This window comes from Balaenoptera musculus, chromosome 15, assembly GCF_009873245.2.
Source record: "Balaenoptera musculus isolate JJ_BM4_2016_0621 chromosome 15, mBalMus1.pri.v3, whole genome shotgun sequence".
Classification (NCBI taxonomy): Eukaryota; Metazoa; Chordata; class Mammalia; order Artiodactyla; family Balaenopteridae; genus Balaenoptera; species Balaenoptera musculus.
In genome coordinates, this window is record NC_045799.1 from 6,305,998 (window position 1) to 6,325,049 (window position 19,052).

At 44.1% G+C, this 19,052-nt stretch overlaps 1 protein-coding gene across 2 annotated transcripts; it reads left to right on the forward strand.

Moving 5' to 3' along the window:
• Nucleotides 1-47: 47 nt before the first annotated feature.
• AURKA (aurora kinase A) lies at nt 48-18,833 on the forward strand. 2 transcript variants are annotated; one of them, XM_036825271.1, is made up of 9 exons: nt 48-188; nt 3,816-3,859; nt 6,794-7,073; nt 9,204-9,258; nt 10,408-10,599; nt 11,400-11,538; nt 15,866-16,014; nt 17,880-18,054; nt 18,195-18,833. In XM_036825271.1, the coding sequence occupies exons 2-9, from the start codon at nt 3,821-3,823 to the stop codon at nt 18,372-18,374; spliced, it is 1,209 nt and encodes a 402-aa protein (XP_036681166.1). In that variant the 5' UTR covers nt 48-188; nt 3,816-3,820; the 3' UTR covers nt 18,375-18,833. The 2 variants fall into 2 exon arrangements, with proteins under 2 accessions (XP_036681166.1, XP_036681165.1); XM_036825270.1 differs by lacking the exon at nt 48-188 and adding an exon at nt 1,211-1,400.
• The last annotated feature ends 219 nt before the right edge of the window (nt 18,834-19,052 follow it).

Genomic DNA, 19,052 nt, shown 5'->3' on the forward strand with positions numbered 1-19,052 from the left:
TCCGCCGGGCCGTGACTCAAGCCGTCGAGTTGGTTTTGAACCAATGAAAAGGCAGCGCCTCTCTAGCCCCGACCAATCAGCTTTCGGGTTCGAGGGTTTAACTCCTATTTAAAATGAAGACTTTGACCCCTAACGGCTGAGCTCTCGGGAGGACTCGGAGGTTTCGGGTCGGAGGTGGGAGGCCGTAGGTACGTAGACCTGGGGCATCTCTGTGAGGCGGGCGGGAGGACCCTGGGTGGCTTTTGGGGGTGGGTGGGAGGGAAGCGGTCTTTGGGGCCGCTGGGCCGGCGAGGGGAGGGTCGGGGCGAGAAAGCCTACCTTGGTCCCGCAGTTCCTCCCTGCGACCCCCCCCCTGCTTTTCCAGCGCCCTCCCATCAGCTCCTGGGTCCCCAGACGCCCTGTAACATGCCGCCTGGTGTTTATTAAACACTTGGAGTGAGTTGGGTTGTGTGGCGTCGGGGGGTGGGGCGTCTGGGGGGTGCTTTCTGATGGGATTCTCGTGTTCAGTGAGCACCTGGGTAAGGAAGTACAGAAGGTTTTTGTTGTCTTGGAATTTACGTTCTGGGGGGTGGGGAGACAGACGATGAACTAGCAAGATAACTTCCAATAGGGATGAGCGCTAGGAACCGGGGGCTACTTTGGATTGACTAGCCAGGGAAGGCCCTTGTTCGGGCGGGATGGATGAGTGGGTGAATAAATAACTAACTTCCTCGAAGAGGCCTTCCTGGGCCAGTGCTTCTCAAACCGTAGACCTTGGACTACCCTTAACGGGATTACTTGAGCGTCCGTGTTAAAAATGTGAACCCACCGAGAGAATCAGAAGCGCTTGGGTGTAAGACTCAGGTGTCTGTATTTTCATCAAGCTCTGCAGGTGATTCTCATGTTTCGTTGAGAACTAGTGGTCTAGCCCAGCCACATGCTGGTCATCTGGGGGTGTCTTTGAAATGCAAGATCTAGTTGTTAGGTCTGGGGTTGGGCCTGAAAGTCTCCATTTCTAGCAAATGTCCTCCTGATGTAGATGTAGCCATCACCCTTGACTTTCACTGTTTCCTTCTCGTCCTTAACCTTCCTAGTTCTTTGAATTAAATGCTTCTCAGCAATATACTCATTTCCTCTCCACTCTCCTGCATCTGTGCAGACATTTGCAGGTTTAATGAAGGAAGGAAAAGTCTCAACCCACAGTGCTATTAAATCTGTTTTGCTGTTTATACTAGTAGGATCTCTGGTTTGAACTGCAGGGATCTTGTGCAGGTCGTCTGGACATGTGACTCCTGAACTCGGCTGCAGGCCAGAATCACCTGAGAAGCAGTCTTCTTGCGGCTTTCTCCAGAATTTCTGGATCAGAATCATGTTCCGTTCTGTTATTGTTCTTCCTGAGAAGGAAAGTGCATTACATTGGAGTGAGTGAATGTAGCTTCAGTTGAAGACTGTTGAATCAGTGTTCATTGGCCTGTGTGCTCTCCTGAGTCTGCTGCTTGTAACTGTTAGGGAGAGTGAAGAAAGCATCAGAGCGTGTGTGAAATTCACATAATAGGAGAATGTATTTCCTTTTCTTTTTTGTCTGTTATGTCTAAATGGCTGTTTGATATAAGGACTCCAGGCTCCTTAGCCTGGTCCCGTCTTCGAGGTGGAGTTATTTGATTACTTATAAAGTGGATGTGAAAGCATGGGGCTGAGGAGTGCTTTCTGATTGGATTCTAGAATATAGGGAGCATCTGAGTAAGAGAAATAGAGAAAGGTTTGTGCTTTCTTGGAGTTTATGTTCTACTTACTGGATAGGTTGTTGTGCCTGACTCACAGGAAGTGATTCTAACACTTCCTAAGTGTTAGAAACTGTGTTTTTATTACTGATCTGCTTTGTTAATGGATTGATTCATTCCCAAAAGATGAGAGTACATACTATGTGCCAGGCATGTTCTGGGGAGGTAACAGTGAACAAAATGGGACTAAGCTCTTCCTCCTGTGGAGCTTACTTTCTTTAGAGATACTGAGCAGGTAGCTGGGTGTCTGAGTCTGGGGACTCAGATGGTAAACAAGTACAAATAATGTTATGTAAGGTGTTAAGTAAAAATAAAAGAGAGATGATCTGAAAGGGGCCTCTCAGCATGAATGAAATGAAGGAACAGCCACACTTCTGTTATAGGGAGGAGCCTCATAGGTAGAGGGAACAGGAAGTGCAAAGGCCCTGTGGTAGGGGGCTTCTCTGCCAGGGAAAGGGAGGAGCCCTGAAAGGCTGGTGTGCAATAGACAAGAGGAGGAGATCCGGTCACAGAGGTGGTCAAGATCCACGTTCTGTGAGACTTTATAGGCCTATTTGTGCAAGTAAGATTTTGAATTTGAGTTGAGGAACCATGAGGGGCCTCTGAACCAAGGACCATATATCTGACTTGTTAATGGGATCACTGGGCACAGTGTTGCGAATGGACTTAATGGGAGAAGGGTGGAAGCAGAGTGACCATTGGGAGCCTTCTGCAAATAATTGCAGGGAGAGAAAATTGTGGTTTGATGAGGTGGGAGTAGTAAAGGCTGTGAGCAGTGATTGTGAAGATAGAGCCTGTTAAGATATGCTGATGGATCAGATATGGGGTTTGAGGGAGAACCGTGTAAAAGATTGTGCTAAGACTTTAGACTTGAGCAACTGGCAGGATGGATTTGCCGTCTACTGAGATGGGGGCAGCCCAGCCCGCAGTCCGAGAGAGCGGGTTGTCGGAGATGGGCGTGGGGAAGGGAGCAGGACTTCAGTTTGGGACAGGTTAAGATTGAGATGCCTCTCAGATTACCAGGTGGTCAGAGTTCCGATGGAAAGTTGGCGATCCTCAGCCTGTGGATGGTATTGAAAGCCAGGAGACGGGATGAGCTCACCGAGGGAGTGAGTGTAGTTGGGAAAGAAGTGTTTCTGGGCACCCCCCATGGCAAAAGGGAAAAGAAGTGTGCGGGAGAGAAGAGGTTTCATTGGGTGTGTTGGGTTGATACGCCTGGCAGACCTTCCTGGGGCATCCTGAGCAGGTTGTTAGAGAGCCTGGCAGTCGCAGGAGAGGGGAGGGCAGGAGACGCAAATTCGAGTTCTCTTGATAAAGATGTTTAGAGCCCTGGGGCCCTAGGCAGGTGTAGATGGAGACCTGAGGAGTCCATCCCGGCGTCACCCCAGACACTGAGATTGGTGGTACAGGTGAGGCTGATCAGCAAAGGTGGTTGCGGTGGGACAGCAGTCAGGTGAAGACAAATCTGCGAGCTAAGCGAAGAAAGGAGTGGAAAAAGAGTGCAGGATCCCCTGGAATGCGGGGAATGCACGTTAGAGGAAGGCCGAGAATTGACCTTTGAGTTTAGCAACAGCAGGGGTCAGTCTGGAGCTGGGCTGGTGGTGGGGATAAAAGCCCTGTGGGAGGGAGCTGTGGCAGCGTGAGGGAAGTGGTAGAGACTTGCAGAGCTTTGCTGTTGAAAGGGGAGACCAGAGATGTGGCCATAGCTTTGGAGTCAGTTCTGGGGTAAAGAGGACCTTTTTTATTCTGAAGGCAGCAGGTGTGGAAGCTGGCTTGTACAGTGATGGAAGTGGTCCGTTAGAGAGACGATGGGGCAGGACAGGGCCGTTCAGGAGTGAAGTCTGAGTATCGGGGAGGGGAGCAGTGTGTGAGGGGGGAGGAATGGTATCAGGCGAGAAAGCACTGCTCCCTTATCAGCCTCATTTGGATGACAAAACATGTAAAATTCTGTGTGATGTTGAGGCTATTTCATCAGGATTTATAACCCTCATCCAGCATAACACTTGGAAGCAGGTGGATTTTTACAAATTAAAGGTGGTTCTTTTTTCTTTTCAGGCATCATGGACAAATGTAAAGAAAACAGCATCTCGGGGCCTAAGGTAAATCCAATAATCTGTAATCTCAAGTCACATTTATAAAACCCAAAGGGAGATTGGGTTTTTATTATTTATTTATTTATATTATTATTATTTTTTATTGGGGTATAGTTGTTTGAGATTGGGTTTTAAATCTAGAATTCTTTTTACCTTTACTTTGGGTTGTAACTTTAGATCCCTCTACCACGTTCCTGGGTGGGAATTAGTCATTTTTCTACAAATTCAATAACACTTCGTTGCTTCTTTCACCGTAAGTTTTATTTCCTCTGCTTTGTCTTACAGTTAGCTGTTTAAGTATCTATATTGCTCCATTGCATGCAGGATAATGACGTACATAGTAGGTGCTTAATACTTGCCCGTACTTCCTTGCTTGCCAGAAATTAATTTCTATGCCATAGTTGGTTCTGCTCACGCTTTAGAGGAATGTCGAGCAGCAGTTCAGTGGGCATTTCCTGGGAGCCCACTTGGAGCCAGGTTCTGTGTCAGGTGCAGGGATCACAATGGTGAAAAGCACGTGGTCTTTGACTTTAAAGAACTTAGAGCCCTTCTGGGTAGGTGTGTGAGCCAGTACCATACTATATATACATATAACCTGAGTAATTCCTAGGAGGGGTGCTCAGTTCAGCTTGGGGTAGATTGGAATCCAGGAGGAGAGACCCCCTGGCCCTTACTTAGCATTTGATGAATATTTGTGGAGCAGTTAGGTGAATGGGTCTCTCACAGAAAGATCCTTTTAATATAAGTAATACCTGGGGTTTTTTTTCCTTCTAGGAAATTAGAAGAATATAAACACTGCTTGTTTTTTTGTGGGTTTTTTTTTGAGGGGAGGGGTTTGTTTTTAGAAGTCTTCATCTTCGAAAAATGGATACTTAGCCTTTTTTACTGGCTGAAAGTGTAAAAATGACCAACCAGAAAAAGGCTAAGTTGATTCACTGTATTTGATTCTCAATTCTGATGATGGTAATCATTTTAAAAACTTGCTCTAGGGACTTCCCTGGTGGCACAGTGGTTAAGAATCCCCCTGCTAATGCAGGGGACACGGGTTCGAGCCCTGGTCCGGGAAGATCCCACATGCCACGGAGCAACTAAGCCCGTGTGCCACAACTACTGAGCCTGCGCTCTAGAGCCCGCGAGCCACAACTACTGAGCCCCCGTGCCGCAACTACTGAAGCCCGCGCGCCTAGAGCCCGTGCTCCACAACAAGAGAAGCCACCACAGTGAGAAACCCGTGCACCGCAACTAGAGAAAGGCCATGCGCAGCAATGAAGACCCAACATAGCCAAAAATAAATAAATAAATATATATTAAAAAAAAATTGCTCGGTGTTTAAAATGATTTTTGCTGCCCGAATGTCTGCTGTGTTGTGGATGCTGCTAGTTTCAGACGCAATCTCTTTTTCCTGCAAGCTGGAAACCCTCTCTTGGAAAGCACTTGTACCAGCAAGCTGGTGATGGGTTGTGAGGCTTTTCTTCTGGCACTGTTTCCTCGTCTATGAGGAAATTTCCTCCACTGAAGCTAGAGGAAGTGCCCCCTGCCCTGTGTTTGATTAGCTCAGGGCCTTAGAATTTAAGTATTTTAAAAACTCGTGACATCCAACTTACAGGCGTGTAAATAATATATTTTGGTAGTGACTTTTTTTTTTTTAAATCCTTTTTTTTTTTTAATTTTATTTATTTATTTATAGCTGTGTTGGGTCTTCGTTTCTGTGCGAGGGCTTTCCCCAGTTGCGGCAAGCGGGGGCCACTCTTCATCGCGGTGCGCCGGCCTCTCACTATCGCGGCCTCTCTTGTTGCGGAGCACAGGCTCCAGACGCGCAGGCTCAGTAATTGTGGCTCACGGGCCTAGTCGCTCCGCGGCATGTGGGATCCTCCCAGACCAGGCCTCGAACCCGTGTCCCCTGCATTGGCAGGCAGACTCTCAACCACTGCACCACCAGGGAAGCCCAGTAGTAACTTTTTGAAGAGCCTATGTTTATTTTGTCTTTTGCCTCAGATGCATTTTGTCAGTATTGAACACTTGGAAATTGAAACACTACTAAATCAGTAGTAATTAGCTTTTTGGACTATTAAAACTGTGGTCATTATTGTAAAAAAAAAAAAAAAAAAAAGTAGTAATTAGCTTTTGTGGAAAATCTGGCAAGTACAGAAATTCTCCAAAACTTCTTTACTCAAAGATAATGACTATTGAGGGCTTCCCTGGTGGCGCAGTGGTTGAGAATCTGCCTGCCAATGCAGGGCACACGAGTTCGAGCCCTGGTCTGGGAGGATCCCACATGCCGCGGAGCAACTAGGCCCGTGAGCCACAACTCCTGAGCCTGCGCGTCTGGAGGCTGTGCTCCGCAACAAGAGAGGCTGCGATAGTGAGAGGCCCGCACACCACGATGAAGAGTGGCCCCTGCTTGCAGCAACTAGAGAAAGCCCTCGCACAGAAACAAAGACCCAACACAGCCGAAAATAATTAATTATTTAATTAATTTAAAAAAAAAGATAATCACTGTTGAATATTTTGATGTATTTCTTTCAGTCTTTTTTCTAAACATAGGTATTGTCAAAGAAATGTCGTTGGAATTGGGATTTTGGTATAAAGTTTCCAAATTGCAGCTTCTTGCTAAATAATAATTCCCAAGTCATTGGGAATTCTTAGTGTTTAATGCCTCCCTTTTTAGATGAAAGTTTGTTAATGAACATTTGTCTATGGGAGCGTGCTTTTCAGGGGTGGGGTGTTGGGGAAGGGGAGGAGGTATCATTCAGGTATTTCAGCCACATACTAACTGTATCCTCTGGAAGTGCTGATTAAAATCGCTTTCCCCTTCCATCTCTTATCAGTGAGTGACACTCATTATTTTCTTATATTGGAAAACAAACTTCTGGAATATTCTCATGATATTCAGCTTTCGTTCATGGAGACCATAAAGTTCGTTTTTCCTCCCCAATCTAGACTACAGTTCCACTTGGTGATGGCCCAAAACGTGTTCCGGTGACTCAGCAATTTCCTTCTCAGAATCCGGTGTCTGCGAACAGTGGCCAGGCTCAGCGGGTCTTGTGTCCTTCAAATTCCTCGCAGCGTCTTCCTTCACAAGTGCAAAAGCTTGTCTCCAGCCAAAAACCCGTACAGCCCCTGAAGCAGAAGCCAGCGCAGGCAGCCAGCGCCCCTCGTCCTGTGTCCAGGCCGCTGAGTAATACCCAGAAGAGCGAGCAGCCCCAGCTCCCAGCACCTGGTAATCAGCGCTCTGAGCCTCATTGGAGAGCCGTTCTTTTTAGTTGCTGAAAAAGCAAGTGTGTAGACATGTCTTTATTGTTTGGAACCCTAGCTTTTACGTCATTTTCTACTGAGGATGGGGAGAAAATCTGGTGTCCGGGTGAAGTACCAGTGTCTCCTGTGGGCCAGGCCGGACTCCCACCCTCGTGGAAGAGTTGGCAGCCAGGGAGGACGCGGCACCAGTGCCGTGTTCTTTGATTGCATATTAGGGGTGGAGGGGAGGGACGGGGTTCTCGTAGCAGGTACTCTTGGAGCTGAACAACTCCAGGGTTCTGGAGCGTGGAGGGAAGTGCCGGGCGTGGGGAGTGGGTGGACGGAGGCGGGCCAGGTCAGGTCGAGGTGGGCACTGCTGGCCGCGGTGAGTGGGGCTTCATCCCGTGTGCACTGGGAAGCTCCTGAAAGGTTTTTGAGCAGAGGACGGGCTGACTTGCCTTTATAGAAAGCTCATCTGAATGTGGGGCATGAATTGGAGAGTAGCATTGCTGGACCCAGGGGTACCAGGCAGGAGGGAAGCCATTGTGGTTTGGGGCCAGTATGGCAGTGAGCTGACTAGGTGGAGTGGGGTCGGTGTTGACAGTTGTCATTTACCAGGTGTGAGTGCTCACACGGCAGGTGTCCTTCATCCACCTTGCATCGTTCTGTCCTCGTAACCGCTCTGCAAAGGCAGCCACAGTTTTTAACTTGGTTTTGTGGAGGAGGAAGCTAAGACTTCGAAGTGTTAACTTATTCGAAGACAGCCAGGATGGGGTGGTGCAGACAAATCCGAGAGCTCACTTAGGATGCAGACTTGACAGAACTGGGCAATAAACCGGACATGGGGATGGTGGTTGTACTGGTGGCCTTAACTGAGATTGTGAACCAGGGAGGGGAAAAGTCCAGGTGAGGCCTGAATTCAAATATCTGACCAGAGCAAAATGTGCTGCTGTTAAGAGTTTGAAGTGCTGGAAATAGACAAGTGGAAATGTCCCATGTAATTTCCCATTGGCCACTAATACAGTGGAAGGAGGGTGGTGGTTGGCTTATGTTTTGTTGCACGTTGTCTGTAGCAAATGGACAGCTGGCTGGCCCACCTCCTGGGGAAAAGGTGACGAGGTGGGAGCTTGTGATGGATGGGAAGATTGGTAATTCTGCTTTAGAAGCTCTTCATTTAGAAACTGAGGCTTCAGGGAGATTATCTAAGGGCCTAGCTGTATGTATCTGCTTGTCTTTACTCTCGAAGTTCTATAAAGACTTCAAATGGCAGGAGTCAGGTTACAGTGTAGTAGTCTTTTTTTTTTTTTAATATTTTATTTATTTATTTATTTTGGCTGCGTTAGGTCTTAGTTTTGGCACGCGGGATCTTTGTTGAGGCAGGTGGGATCTTTCGTTGCAGCACGCTGGTTTTCTCTTCTCTAGTAGTGATGCACGGGCTCCAGGTCGCATGGGCTCTGTAGTTGTGGCATGCAGGCTCTCTAGTTGAGGCGCACAAGCTCAGTAGTTGTGGCGCATGGGCTTAGTTGCCCCGCGGCAAGTGGGATCTTAGTTCCCCGACCAGGGATAGAACCCGCATCCCCTCCACTGGAAGGCGAATTCTTTACCACTGGACCCCCAGGGACATCCCTTTTTTTTAAAAAATAAAATAAATAAAACTAGTAATAGTTCAGATCTATCATTCTGGACATACACTAATATTTTGGTAGCTATTCTTTGATTCATCTCTAATCAAAGATTTTTAACTTATTCTGTATAGTTATTCTAACAACAGGTTTTTTTTTTTAAATAAATAAATAAATTTATTTATTTATTTATTTATTTATGGCTGTGTTGGGTCTCCGTTTCTGTGCGAGAGCTTTCTCTAGTTGCGGCAAGCGGGGGCCACTCTTCATCGCGGTGCGCGGGCCTCTCACTGTCGCGGCCTCTCTTGTTGCGGAGCATAGGCTCCAGACGTGCAGGCTCAGGAGTTGTGGCTCACGGGCCTAGTTGCTCCGCGGCATGTGGGATCTTCCCAGACCAGGGCTCGAACCCGTGTCCCCTGCATTGGCAGGCAGATTCTCAACCACTGCGCCACCAGGGAAGCCCTAACAACAGGTTTTTAACTTACTCTATCTAGGAAATAATCCTGAAAAGGAAGCGGCATCAAAACAGAAAAATGAAGAATCAAAAAGGTAAGTTTTATCTTGTTTACAGAGTTCTGTGCCATCACTCTACTAGAATACACCATTTAATTGCAAATTTAGTTATGGGAACACTTTTAAAATAGGTCTTTATACTGTATTTTCACTTAGAAAATATAGATGTTTCAAATTTCCAATCTTTTAAAAAAGGGAGAAGGAATTTTAATGATGGATGTTTATTAGGGACTCGAGTTTTTCTTATTGCTTTCCAAATTTAGAAATGGCTTGTGTGAATCTGTTACAGAAATGTGTGAAGTAAAAGTTCCTCTCTACCTTCAGAAGTAACTACTACATATGGTTTATGTATGCTTCTATACTTTTTTCTATTCTAGTAAAGAGGTGGAAGTTAAAAAAACAACGACAAAATCTGGTCCTATTGCAGAGCTATGGACTAATACACGATTGTCTGAGTATTTTGAAAGTATTGATAGAATTATTATACTTGTTTCTCATAATAACTGTCTGAGTATTTTGAAAGTATTGATACAATTATTATACTTGTTTCTCATAATAAAGCTTGGCTGTATTTTCCCCTGCTCTCAATCTCTGAACTGTCTAGATTCTAGAATGTGATAGGAGCCAGGAATGAACCCACAGCCTTTTTTGCTGTAGCGCCTACCAGCGGCTCTCTGAGAATCTACATCCAGTGGTTCTCACCCCACTGCCCTGCGGGCTCCATCCGGCTCGCTTAACCGGAGTGGTTGCTCTCCACCTGAGAATGTTGGCACCTCCGGGGCTGCAGGAGGCTGTGCTTGGTTTGAAAGAGGCTCACAGGTGGTTCTGCAGCATTTTTCCCTCTCCAGTTACTCACCTCATCCTTCTTGTGGTCCTAAGTGCTGTTGTTAATAGGTCTGTGCTCCAGAGCATAGTACTGCCTTGGGACGCTTCCCAGTGAGCGCTTCAGCTCTAACAGTCCAGGTTGTTCCTTGTCACGGAGTCACTCAGCTGATGGCAGGTGGGGGCATAGGGGGCTTAATGTCTGCGGTGACTCATTAATTGTGGTTATTGGTTTGGTTCTTGCAGAGGGTACATACTCAGTACAACTTTGGATATAAAATTTATAGGATGTCTACTAACTAATATATGTTGTTAGAAAAGATGTGTTTTCTTCACATTTTAAAGTGTTCAATTCTCTCCTAGAAGGCAGTGGGCTTTGGAAGATTTTGAAATTGGTCGCCCGCTGGGTAAAGGAAAGTTTGGTAATGTTTATTTGGCAAGAGAAAAACAAAGCAAGTTTATCCTGGCTCTTAAAGTATTATTTAAGGCTCAGTTGGAGAAAGCAGGAGTTGAGCATCAGCTGAGGAGGGAAGTAGAAATACAGTCCCACCTTAGGTAAGTTTTCAGATTGATGTCCAGGAGAGTGGTGTACAGAACTTTAAGAGTTAAATGATTGTAAACTTCTTTGTAGAAGGCTGGCTCCGTAGTACTGCAGAGAGTGACTAAATTCACTAGACTTCAGTGCCGTGGTCCTGAAAAATTGCTTGAAGGTTTGTTTTGTTGAGGGAGTAATTTACCGGAGGTGTTTTTGTTTTGTTTTGTTTTGGTGGATAATTAAAGGGAATGATACCTTTTATTTTGAGTTCAGGTTGCAAACTGGCAGCCTACAGGTTGACTTTGGCCAGTGGATCTTTTTCTTTTTGCTTTCAGTGAATTAAAAAAAAAAAAAAGCAGAACAAAACAAAAAAACAGATAGCCTGTGCTCAGCTGTCCGAAGTTGTCAGCAGCAAATCCCCTGCCATTAGTGAGCACTGCCTGTGTTGTCTGTCTCATGGTATTTGGGTTTCAACTACTGTGGGAGTGCCATGTCTTTTTTTTTTTTTTTTTTTTCCAATTTGCAGAGACTTAACATTTATCTGAATTCTTTCCCCACCTAAGAATGTAGATGGCCTAAAGGAAGGCAATAGTCTTAACTAAACCCAAGGTCCATTAACACCTTGAAATGCATGTAAATTGATAGCAGTGTACATCTTTTTCTTACAGTGGGTCTGTAGTTTCAAATTCTCAAGGCGGGTGGAAGGTGGGATCTGTGGCCAGCAGCAGTTTTCACCACTGGTTTCACATGACGATTTGCTTGATACTCAGTACGTATCAGCTCCAAAACCAGGTGTTAGAGTGTTCGTCCTTCGTTGCAGGCATCCAAATATTCTCAGGCTGTATGGTTATTTCCATGATGCTACCAGAGTCTACCTAATTCTGGAATATGCACCCCTCGGAGCTGTCTATAGAGAACTTCAGAAACTGTCAAAGTTTGATGAGCAGAGAACTGCTACGGTAAGTTTTCATTTGTTGTCCGGACTAATTCTGTTTCCTCTATACCTGTCCTACCTAGCAGTGTACCTTTCATTATATAATAGAGGGGGTTTTGTCTCATGGGAAGATAGCTTAATCAGATCAAATATTTGAAATGGAAAAATCAAAATAGCTTAGGTGTATCTTTTATATACAGATAAAATCAGGTACCAAATGGAATACTGTGGTTGGTTTCCACAGCTGTTTCTGTGGAAATGTATAGTTGCTCTCTTTAAAAAAAAAAGAAAAGAAAAGAAAAATTTGTTTTAGATTAGTTTTAGATTTATAGAATAACTGAAGATAGTACAGACTTACTTTCTCTTATAAATACACACCTAATTTCTCCTATTTATATTTTATCAGTGTGGTACAGTTGTCATAACTAATGAACCAATATTGGTACGTAACTATTGACTGAAATCCATACTTCATTCAGATTTCTTTAGTTTCTCATGATTAGATTAGGGTCATGGGTTGTTTTTTTTTTTAAAAGGAATTCCTTTATCTTTATTATTTATTTATTTATTTATTTATTTTCGGCTGTGTTGGGTCTTCATTTCTGTGCGAGGGCTTTCTCTAGTTGCGGCAAGCGGGGGCCACTCTTCATCGCTGTGCGCGGGCCTTTCACTATCGTGGCCTCTCTTGTTGCGGAGCACAAGCTCCAGACACGCAGGCTCAGTAGTTGTGGCTCACGGGCCTAGTTGCTCCGTGGCATGTGGGATCTTCCCAGACCAGGGCTCGAACCCGTGTCCCCTGCATTGGCAGGCAGATTCTCAACCACTGCGCCACCAGGGAAGCCCCAGGGTCATGGGTTTTTGAGAGGAAGATCAGAGGGAAAATGCATTCTCGTATCAAGGATACATACTATTAACCTAACTCCTCATCCCTGAGTGTCGACCTTGATCACCTGGCTGAGGTAGTGTTTGTCAGGTTTCTCCACTGTAAAGTTACTCTTTTTCTCCGTTTGCATGCTGTGTCGTTTCAGAGGAACAGCCCATGGGGGGTTATGTTTCATCTCCTATAGGGCAGGGTATCGACATAAGTTATTTGGAATTCTGTACCAGATACTTCTCTATTCTCCTTTATTTATTTATTTATTTATTTATTTATTTTTGACATTTGGAAGTAATGTTTACTTCTTATATAAATTTAGTAATAAATTTAGTAATCCTGAAGGAAAAAAAAATAGAGAAATTGGGCAGAAGGTAATGTTTGAAGTGATAATGGCTGGGAATTTTCCAAATTTGATAAATGATATAAATCCTTTGATTCAGCAGACAAAATTAGTCCATAGACATAAAAGACATATAACAACAAATATCCACACCAAAGGCAAAATGATGTTAAAATAGTCAGAAAATGTAGTCAATCATTTATTAATATATACTCATGGATTATTTTATACTTTGAGTATAATCTAATACCACTTTGCTCTCATTGTTCCAGCTTTGGCCACTGGGAGCTCTCTCGTGGTTCCTGTGTCCTTTGGATATGTCCCTATCATTGTGTGTGTGCGTGCACGTAAAAGCACTTTCTTGTTTTCTGGTGCTATAAGATGTTCCAGCTTCATCTTGTACATTTCCTATCCCAGTCTTAGAATTCGTTATTTCTCCAAGGAGCTTTGGTTCCTTTTATTGGAAAATGTTATTAGAAACCAAGATCTGGGCGCTGGATATGATCATTGCTACTGAGTGTTATTACTTCTAGGCTTTCAGCTGACAGAGAGCAAGGAAATATGTGTATAGTAATCCATGTAAATGCATGTATCTAAAAGTATTTCTATATTATCCATCCGTATCTATATTAAGCAAAACATGAGTCCATTATCACGTGGATCATTTTACCCTCCTCCCTTGCTTATCTGTAACCTCCACCCCAACATTGAGAAACTTGGGTTCCACCCTCCGCCATCCATTTATCTGTTCAATTCCAGTGTTCATGTGTAGTAGTAGCATTGTTAACCAGTTACCCTGTGGGAAACAACTGTATGCATTTGAGATTCATCTGTATCTTTTTAGGGTTTGATAGCTCATTTCTTTTTATTGGTGAATACTATTCCATTATTATCTCTTCATCTACTGAAGGGCATCTTGGTTTCTTCCAGTTTTCGGTGATTACGAGTAAAGCTGCTATAAACAATTGCATGCAGGTTTTTGTGGGACATAGGTTTTCAAATTGGCTGGGTAAATACTTAGGGGTGCGATTGCTGGCTTGTATGGTAAGACTACATTTAGCTTTTAAGAAACTGTTAAACTGTCTTCCAAGATGGATATACCATCTTGGCATTCCCACCCATGAATGAGAGTTCCTGTTGCTCCTCACCAGCAACTGGTGTTGTTGAGCTTTTTGGATTTCAGTCATTCCAGTCGGTGTACAGTGGTGCCTCACTGTTTTAATTTGCAGGTCTCTAATGACGTACAATGTTGAGCATCTTTTCATGTGTTTATTTGCCATCTGTATATCATCTTTGAGGTGTTTCTTCAGATCTGCCCATTAAAAATTTTTGTTGTCTTACTGAGTTTTAAGGGTTCGTGTGTATTTGTGATACGTGTCCTTTATCACATTTTCTCCCAGTCTGTGGCTCGTGTTTTCATTCTCTTAACTTTGTTTTTCAGGGGGCAGACGTTTTTAATCTTAATAAAGTTCAACATATCAGGTTTTTGTTTTGTCCCCCCCACGAATTATACTCTCCTTTATTGTGTGAAAATTGTTTGAAGAAGCTGAGTCTTAATTTGGGCTGTTTTTTGTTGAAATAGCCGATGATGGGCCTGTTGAATGGTGGTTACTTTGTTCTGTTTCCTGGTGGACGTCTCTGGGTAGTATGTACACTCATTTTCTTTTTGGCATTGATCTAAATGGCATTAAGTTCAGGTGGTTTTACTTTTATCTTCTGATGAAATCACAGCACTATTGGTGAATGACCCTCTGGTCCTGTCTGTGCAACGAGGACATACTATTTTAAACTTAAATATTTGCCCTTTGGATAAGTAGAAATCTATTTTATTTGCTTTTTAAATATTAGTTAACCAAACTAGTTTCTTATTTAATTGGCAATTAATATTTGTAGTACTCAGTTTTCCTCAGTCCAGATGGAGTTTACTTTGGTGTAAACGTATAGCTATTTGAAAGAAAAGATTGGTTCTTTCTAGATTCCTTAGTAGTTCGGAGATATATATACGCACCTGTTTTTCTTTTCTGATTCATTAAAATAAAACTAATTCTAGAGAAGTGTTAGGGACCTTTACGTGTACCCACAATCTAATGTGGGAGGTGTGGAGGGAGTTGATGCCAGAGGGCTCTGGTTCTCGCCGAGCTTTGAGCAGGGACAGCCTGTTGCCCTCCGGAATTGTAACGTGTGCTCCTAGAGCATCATCAGCCCAGCTTTGGTGCAGGCGACGAGCTTTCTTTGCCTTCACTTTCAGTTTATTATGGTCTAAATTTTGGTCTCTGGCTTTTGGCTGAAAAAAATGAAAAATGTCCTTTCTGACGATAACATCTGGTTTCTACCCATTTGTTTAGTAAACCTTTTTTGGTATAAAATAATGTTCAGTCCTGTCTAGAATTACTTTTGGGAAACAAACACTTCTCTAACTTAAGTCAGAGCTAAATATATTCTTTCAGTATACTATAAAACAATTCTTATTTATATGTTAAAGCAAATTCTGGACTTGCTTGCTAGATCTTTTAGTTGAAATGGAAACAAAACGAATGAAAGGACTGACTTGCTTGTGTACTTTGAAGCTGACTAATGAATTACTATGTAGTGTGCCCCCAAATTTAGCCCACTACTTAACATGCCAGGACAACTGCTCTTAGTTTATTGTTCAGGATTTTTTTCCTCCGGTGCTCTTCAAGTTTTAGCTTCAGACAAATCCTTTTGTTGTAAATTGGCCTTGGTTTAAAAATGGGAATTGTCTGTACTTAAGAGTTTTTGTTTTAAATGTTAAAAACCGTTTACACGTCTGACTCCCTAATTTATACCAGTTTTTCAATATTGTCTTAATTCATTGCTGCTGGGCCATATATTGCCACGTGGGGATGTAGTGCTGTCTCGGTGTTTTCCTGTCTTTCAATATCACATCTGCTGTGTTAGCAAATAACGTAGCACAAAATCACTTGTACTTCATGCTGAACACTAAATTGGTTTGTTTTCTTGTAGAGTCATCCATTGTCTCTAGTTTTGGCTTTAAAAATCTACGAAACATGTTAAAATCTATGTCGGGTTTCCTTTCAGAAGAGGTGTCTAAAGTTGTGTTATATAAATCTGAAACACAGACTTTCAATACTTTTTTTTTTTTTTTTTGAATAGTATATCACAGAATTGGCAAATGCCCTGTCTTACTGTCATTCAAAGAGAGTTATTCATAGAGACATTAAGCCAGAGAACCTGCTCCTTGGATCATCTGGAGAGCTTAAGATTGCAGATTTTGGGTGGTCAGTACATGCCCCATCCTCCAGGTATGTAACTTCAGACGTGGAACTTGTTTGTTTGGTTTAGCAAAAGCCCAGGGGCTAATCATGAGCTAAATAGTAAAAAATGTAAAGTATAGATGTTGTGCTGAGTTGGGGCAGGTAACTGACTCATGTACTTTGGTGTAATTTAAGCCTGATAGTAAACTAGCGTCTTCAAGAACATTTTTATTCTGCAGCCGTTTTGCGCTGTTTATCCTGTCCTAAGCCTGGGGTTAAAAGATGCGTAATGTCCTTCGAGGCTAATGAAGGGGACAAATAAGTAAAAGATATGACAACTGTATGACAGGTGAAGTGCAGCATGTGTACAGGGGCAGTAACACCTGACTGACTGGTGTGAGGGAGACTCCACTGCTTCCTGGACCAGGAGACAGAAGTTTCTGAGGGCAGCACTTGCAAAGATCTAGAACCAAGAGCACAGTTCTTCAGGGAACTTAAAAGAACCAAACTGGTTTGGATGGAGCTTTCAGGGTGGGGGGCAAAGATTCTTTCGTCCTCTGTTTGTCAACATAACAGTCCTTTCCTGTCTCCTCTTAAAGTGGAGAGATCAACCTAATGAAACAATTTAAGTGAACTTTGCCAACAGAGCTAAAACATTTTCTCCTTTTTAAAATTTAAGTGGAGTTTAAATGAGCTTTTGGAACCACGTGTGAAGTAGGGCATTTAAAAGCATACATCCATCAGTAAGAGTTTGTCAGCTTTGGGGTAGGTCTTTAAAAAGTTTTAGCCAGATTACCTTAAAGCCAGTTGAAAAAAATTGTATAGTCTAAAATAGATGCCATTGGGTGTGGGGGAGCTTTGTTTTTGTTACAGACCACTCCTAATTGTTTCCAGCAAGGCACTGAATCTGCTGCTGCAGTCTCTTTCTGTTTAAAAAAAAAAAAAAAAAAAAAAATCTGGTGGTCTGCTGCGGGTGGGAGCTGTTGGCACCTGGCTTCGTGGCATCGCAGGGCTAAACTGTACCTTAACCCTCCCAGTGGTGTCATCGTGACAGGAAAGGTAGCTGATCCTTTTCTGAAGAGGACACTGTGTAAATGTTGGTCACTTGTCCTCGCCTCCCGTACCTTGATAACTGTAAGAGCTCCTGCGATATTGTGCTGTCATTTGAGAACCCCCGATTCGGGCCGTCTCCTGAATCTCGGTGGTGATGAGAGGCTAGATGTCTGGAGAGGCAGCTCCTTAATCCTGGGTCGCCATGCAGTCGAGCGAACATTTGTGCGCTCCCTGGGCACCAGGCAAAGAGTAACTGATATAAACCAGCAAAACCTGCATGGTCTTTGCTCCTGTTTTGATGTTTGTTTCCAACCTCTGTTATAAAAACAACATACAAATGTGCTGAATTGGTCACCTGTCTATCCAGTGCCTACACTCAAACAGTTGTTAACATTTTGCCATGTTGGGTGTGTCGTCTGCTTATAAGTTGCAGACAGCGTGCTTCGTCCTTTGAGTGCTTCAGTGTGCATGTCCTAAAAATAAGGACATTGTCCTGTATAATCACAACCATTATCACGCCTAAGAAAATTAACAGCCTTGTTAATACCTACTATTTAGTCCATGTTCAAATTTCCCTAGTTGTCCACAAAATTTTATCGTGGTGATACTTTAAATCCTATATTTTATATCATTTAAGGAAGTTCTGGAGTTGGACAGATTTGGAGTGCAGCTTGATTGCTAGCTGTGAGATCTTGTACATCTCCCTGTCTAAAAGTGGGGATCTGTAACAGTACCTGCTTGGTAGCACAGGATCTAGCCTAGGAAAAGCGCTCAACGTTAGTGTAGTGGTTGGTGATTTTGAGCAGCTGTTGTGCATCAGAAACAGAAGCACGTCAACCTGAACCTGCCTCCGTTTTTAGGAGAACCACCCTCTGCGGCACCCTGGACTACTTGCCGCCTGAGATGATTGAAGGCCGGATGCATGACGAGAAGGTGGATCTCTGGAGCCTTGGGGTGCTTTGCTACGAATTTCTAGTTGGGAAGCCTCCTTTTGAGGCAAACACATACCAAGAGACCTACAAAAGAATATCACGGGTAAGACATCACTAGAAAGGACCCATCATTCTGTTAGAATTCCTTCCTTATCAGCCTTGACTTTAGGCTACCATCTGAAATTTATCCTGTTCTCTCTTAGCCACGTTTGTGACTCTGTCACTTATTGTACACTTACCCAGGTGGAATTCACATTCCCTGACTTTGTGCCAGAGGGAGCCAGGGACCTCATTTCCAGACTGCTGAAGCATAATCCCAGCCAGCGGCCCACCCTCAAAGAAGTACTTGAACACCCCTGGATCACGGCAAATTCAAAACCGTCGAGTAGTCAAAAAAAAGAATCAGCTAGCAAACAATCTTAAGAATCTTTGGGGGCAGAAATCCTCGAGACAGGGCTGCTGATTACCTGCCTGGAACAGGCTGCTGGCATATCTCCCTGCTGCCTGCCCGCCGTCGAGATGCTACAGGAAATACTGTTTATGAGCAGGCAGTGCTCGGCCTCCCAGTTCAGAGCTCCACCTCCGCAGACACGACACTCTGCAGCGGGAGTAGCCGTGGTTATGTAATCAATCTGGAGGCAAGGTTCAAGTGCAGCCACCCCGCAGCCTGTTTCGAGTAAGGTGTCCTTGTGGAAGATGGACTTGCCGCCTGGCTGTGGGGAAGGGCGGCTGCTTGGTCCTGACTCGACCCGTTGAAAAGCTGTGCAATAACTTTCCAAGTCCCTGTGTGCGTGTAACTTATCGGGTGGCCCGGTTTGGTAAAGCTGTCGGAATGAATATGTGATTCTTTCTTTTAAATGTTAAAATAAAGACATTTGTATAGACGTGTATTTTTACGTCCATGGCATTCCTTTAGGACTGCCCTCATGTCTGTCCAGTGCCCCCGCCGAGCCTGCTTGTTGGTCCTCAGCCACTTAGCTCCTGGCGAGACTGAGCGGGGGCCTCTGGCGGACCACCAGAGCTGCAGGTGGTCAGGACAGAGGGGAGGGGTCCTCCACATCCACACCTGCCCACCTCTGGCCTCTGACTGTGTTCTCAACA

Excerpts from the sequence above, each read along its gene's own strand:
- AURKA (XM_036825270.1), top strand. The coding sequence starts at position 1,349 with ATGTTCCGTTCTGTTATTGTTCTTCCTGAGAAGGAAAGTGCATTACAT. Across the intron at positions 1,401-3,815 it reads GGAAAGTGCATTACATTGGA|GCATCATGGACAAATGTAAA; the intron begins GTGAGTGAATGT and ends TTTTCTTTTCAG. Across the intron at positions 10,600-11,399 it reads GAAATACAGTCCCACCTTAG|GCATCCAAATATTCTCAGGC; the intron begins GTAAGTTTTCAG and ends CCTTCGTTGCAG.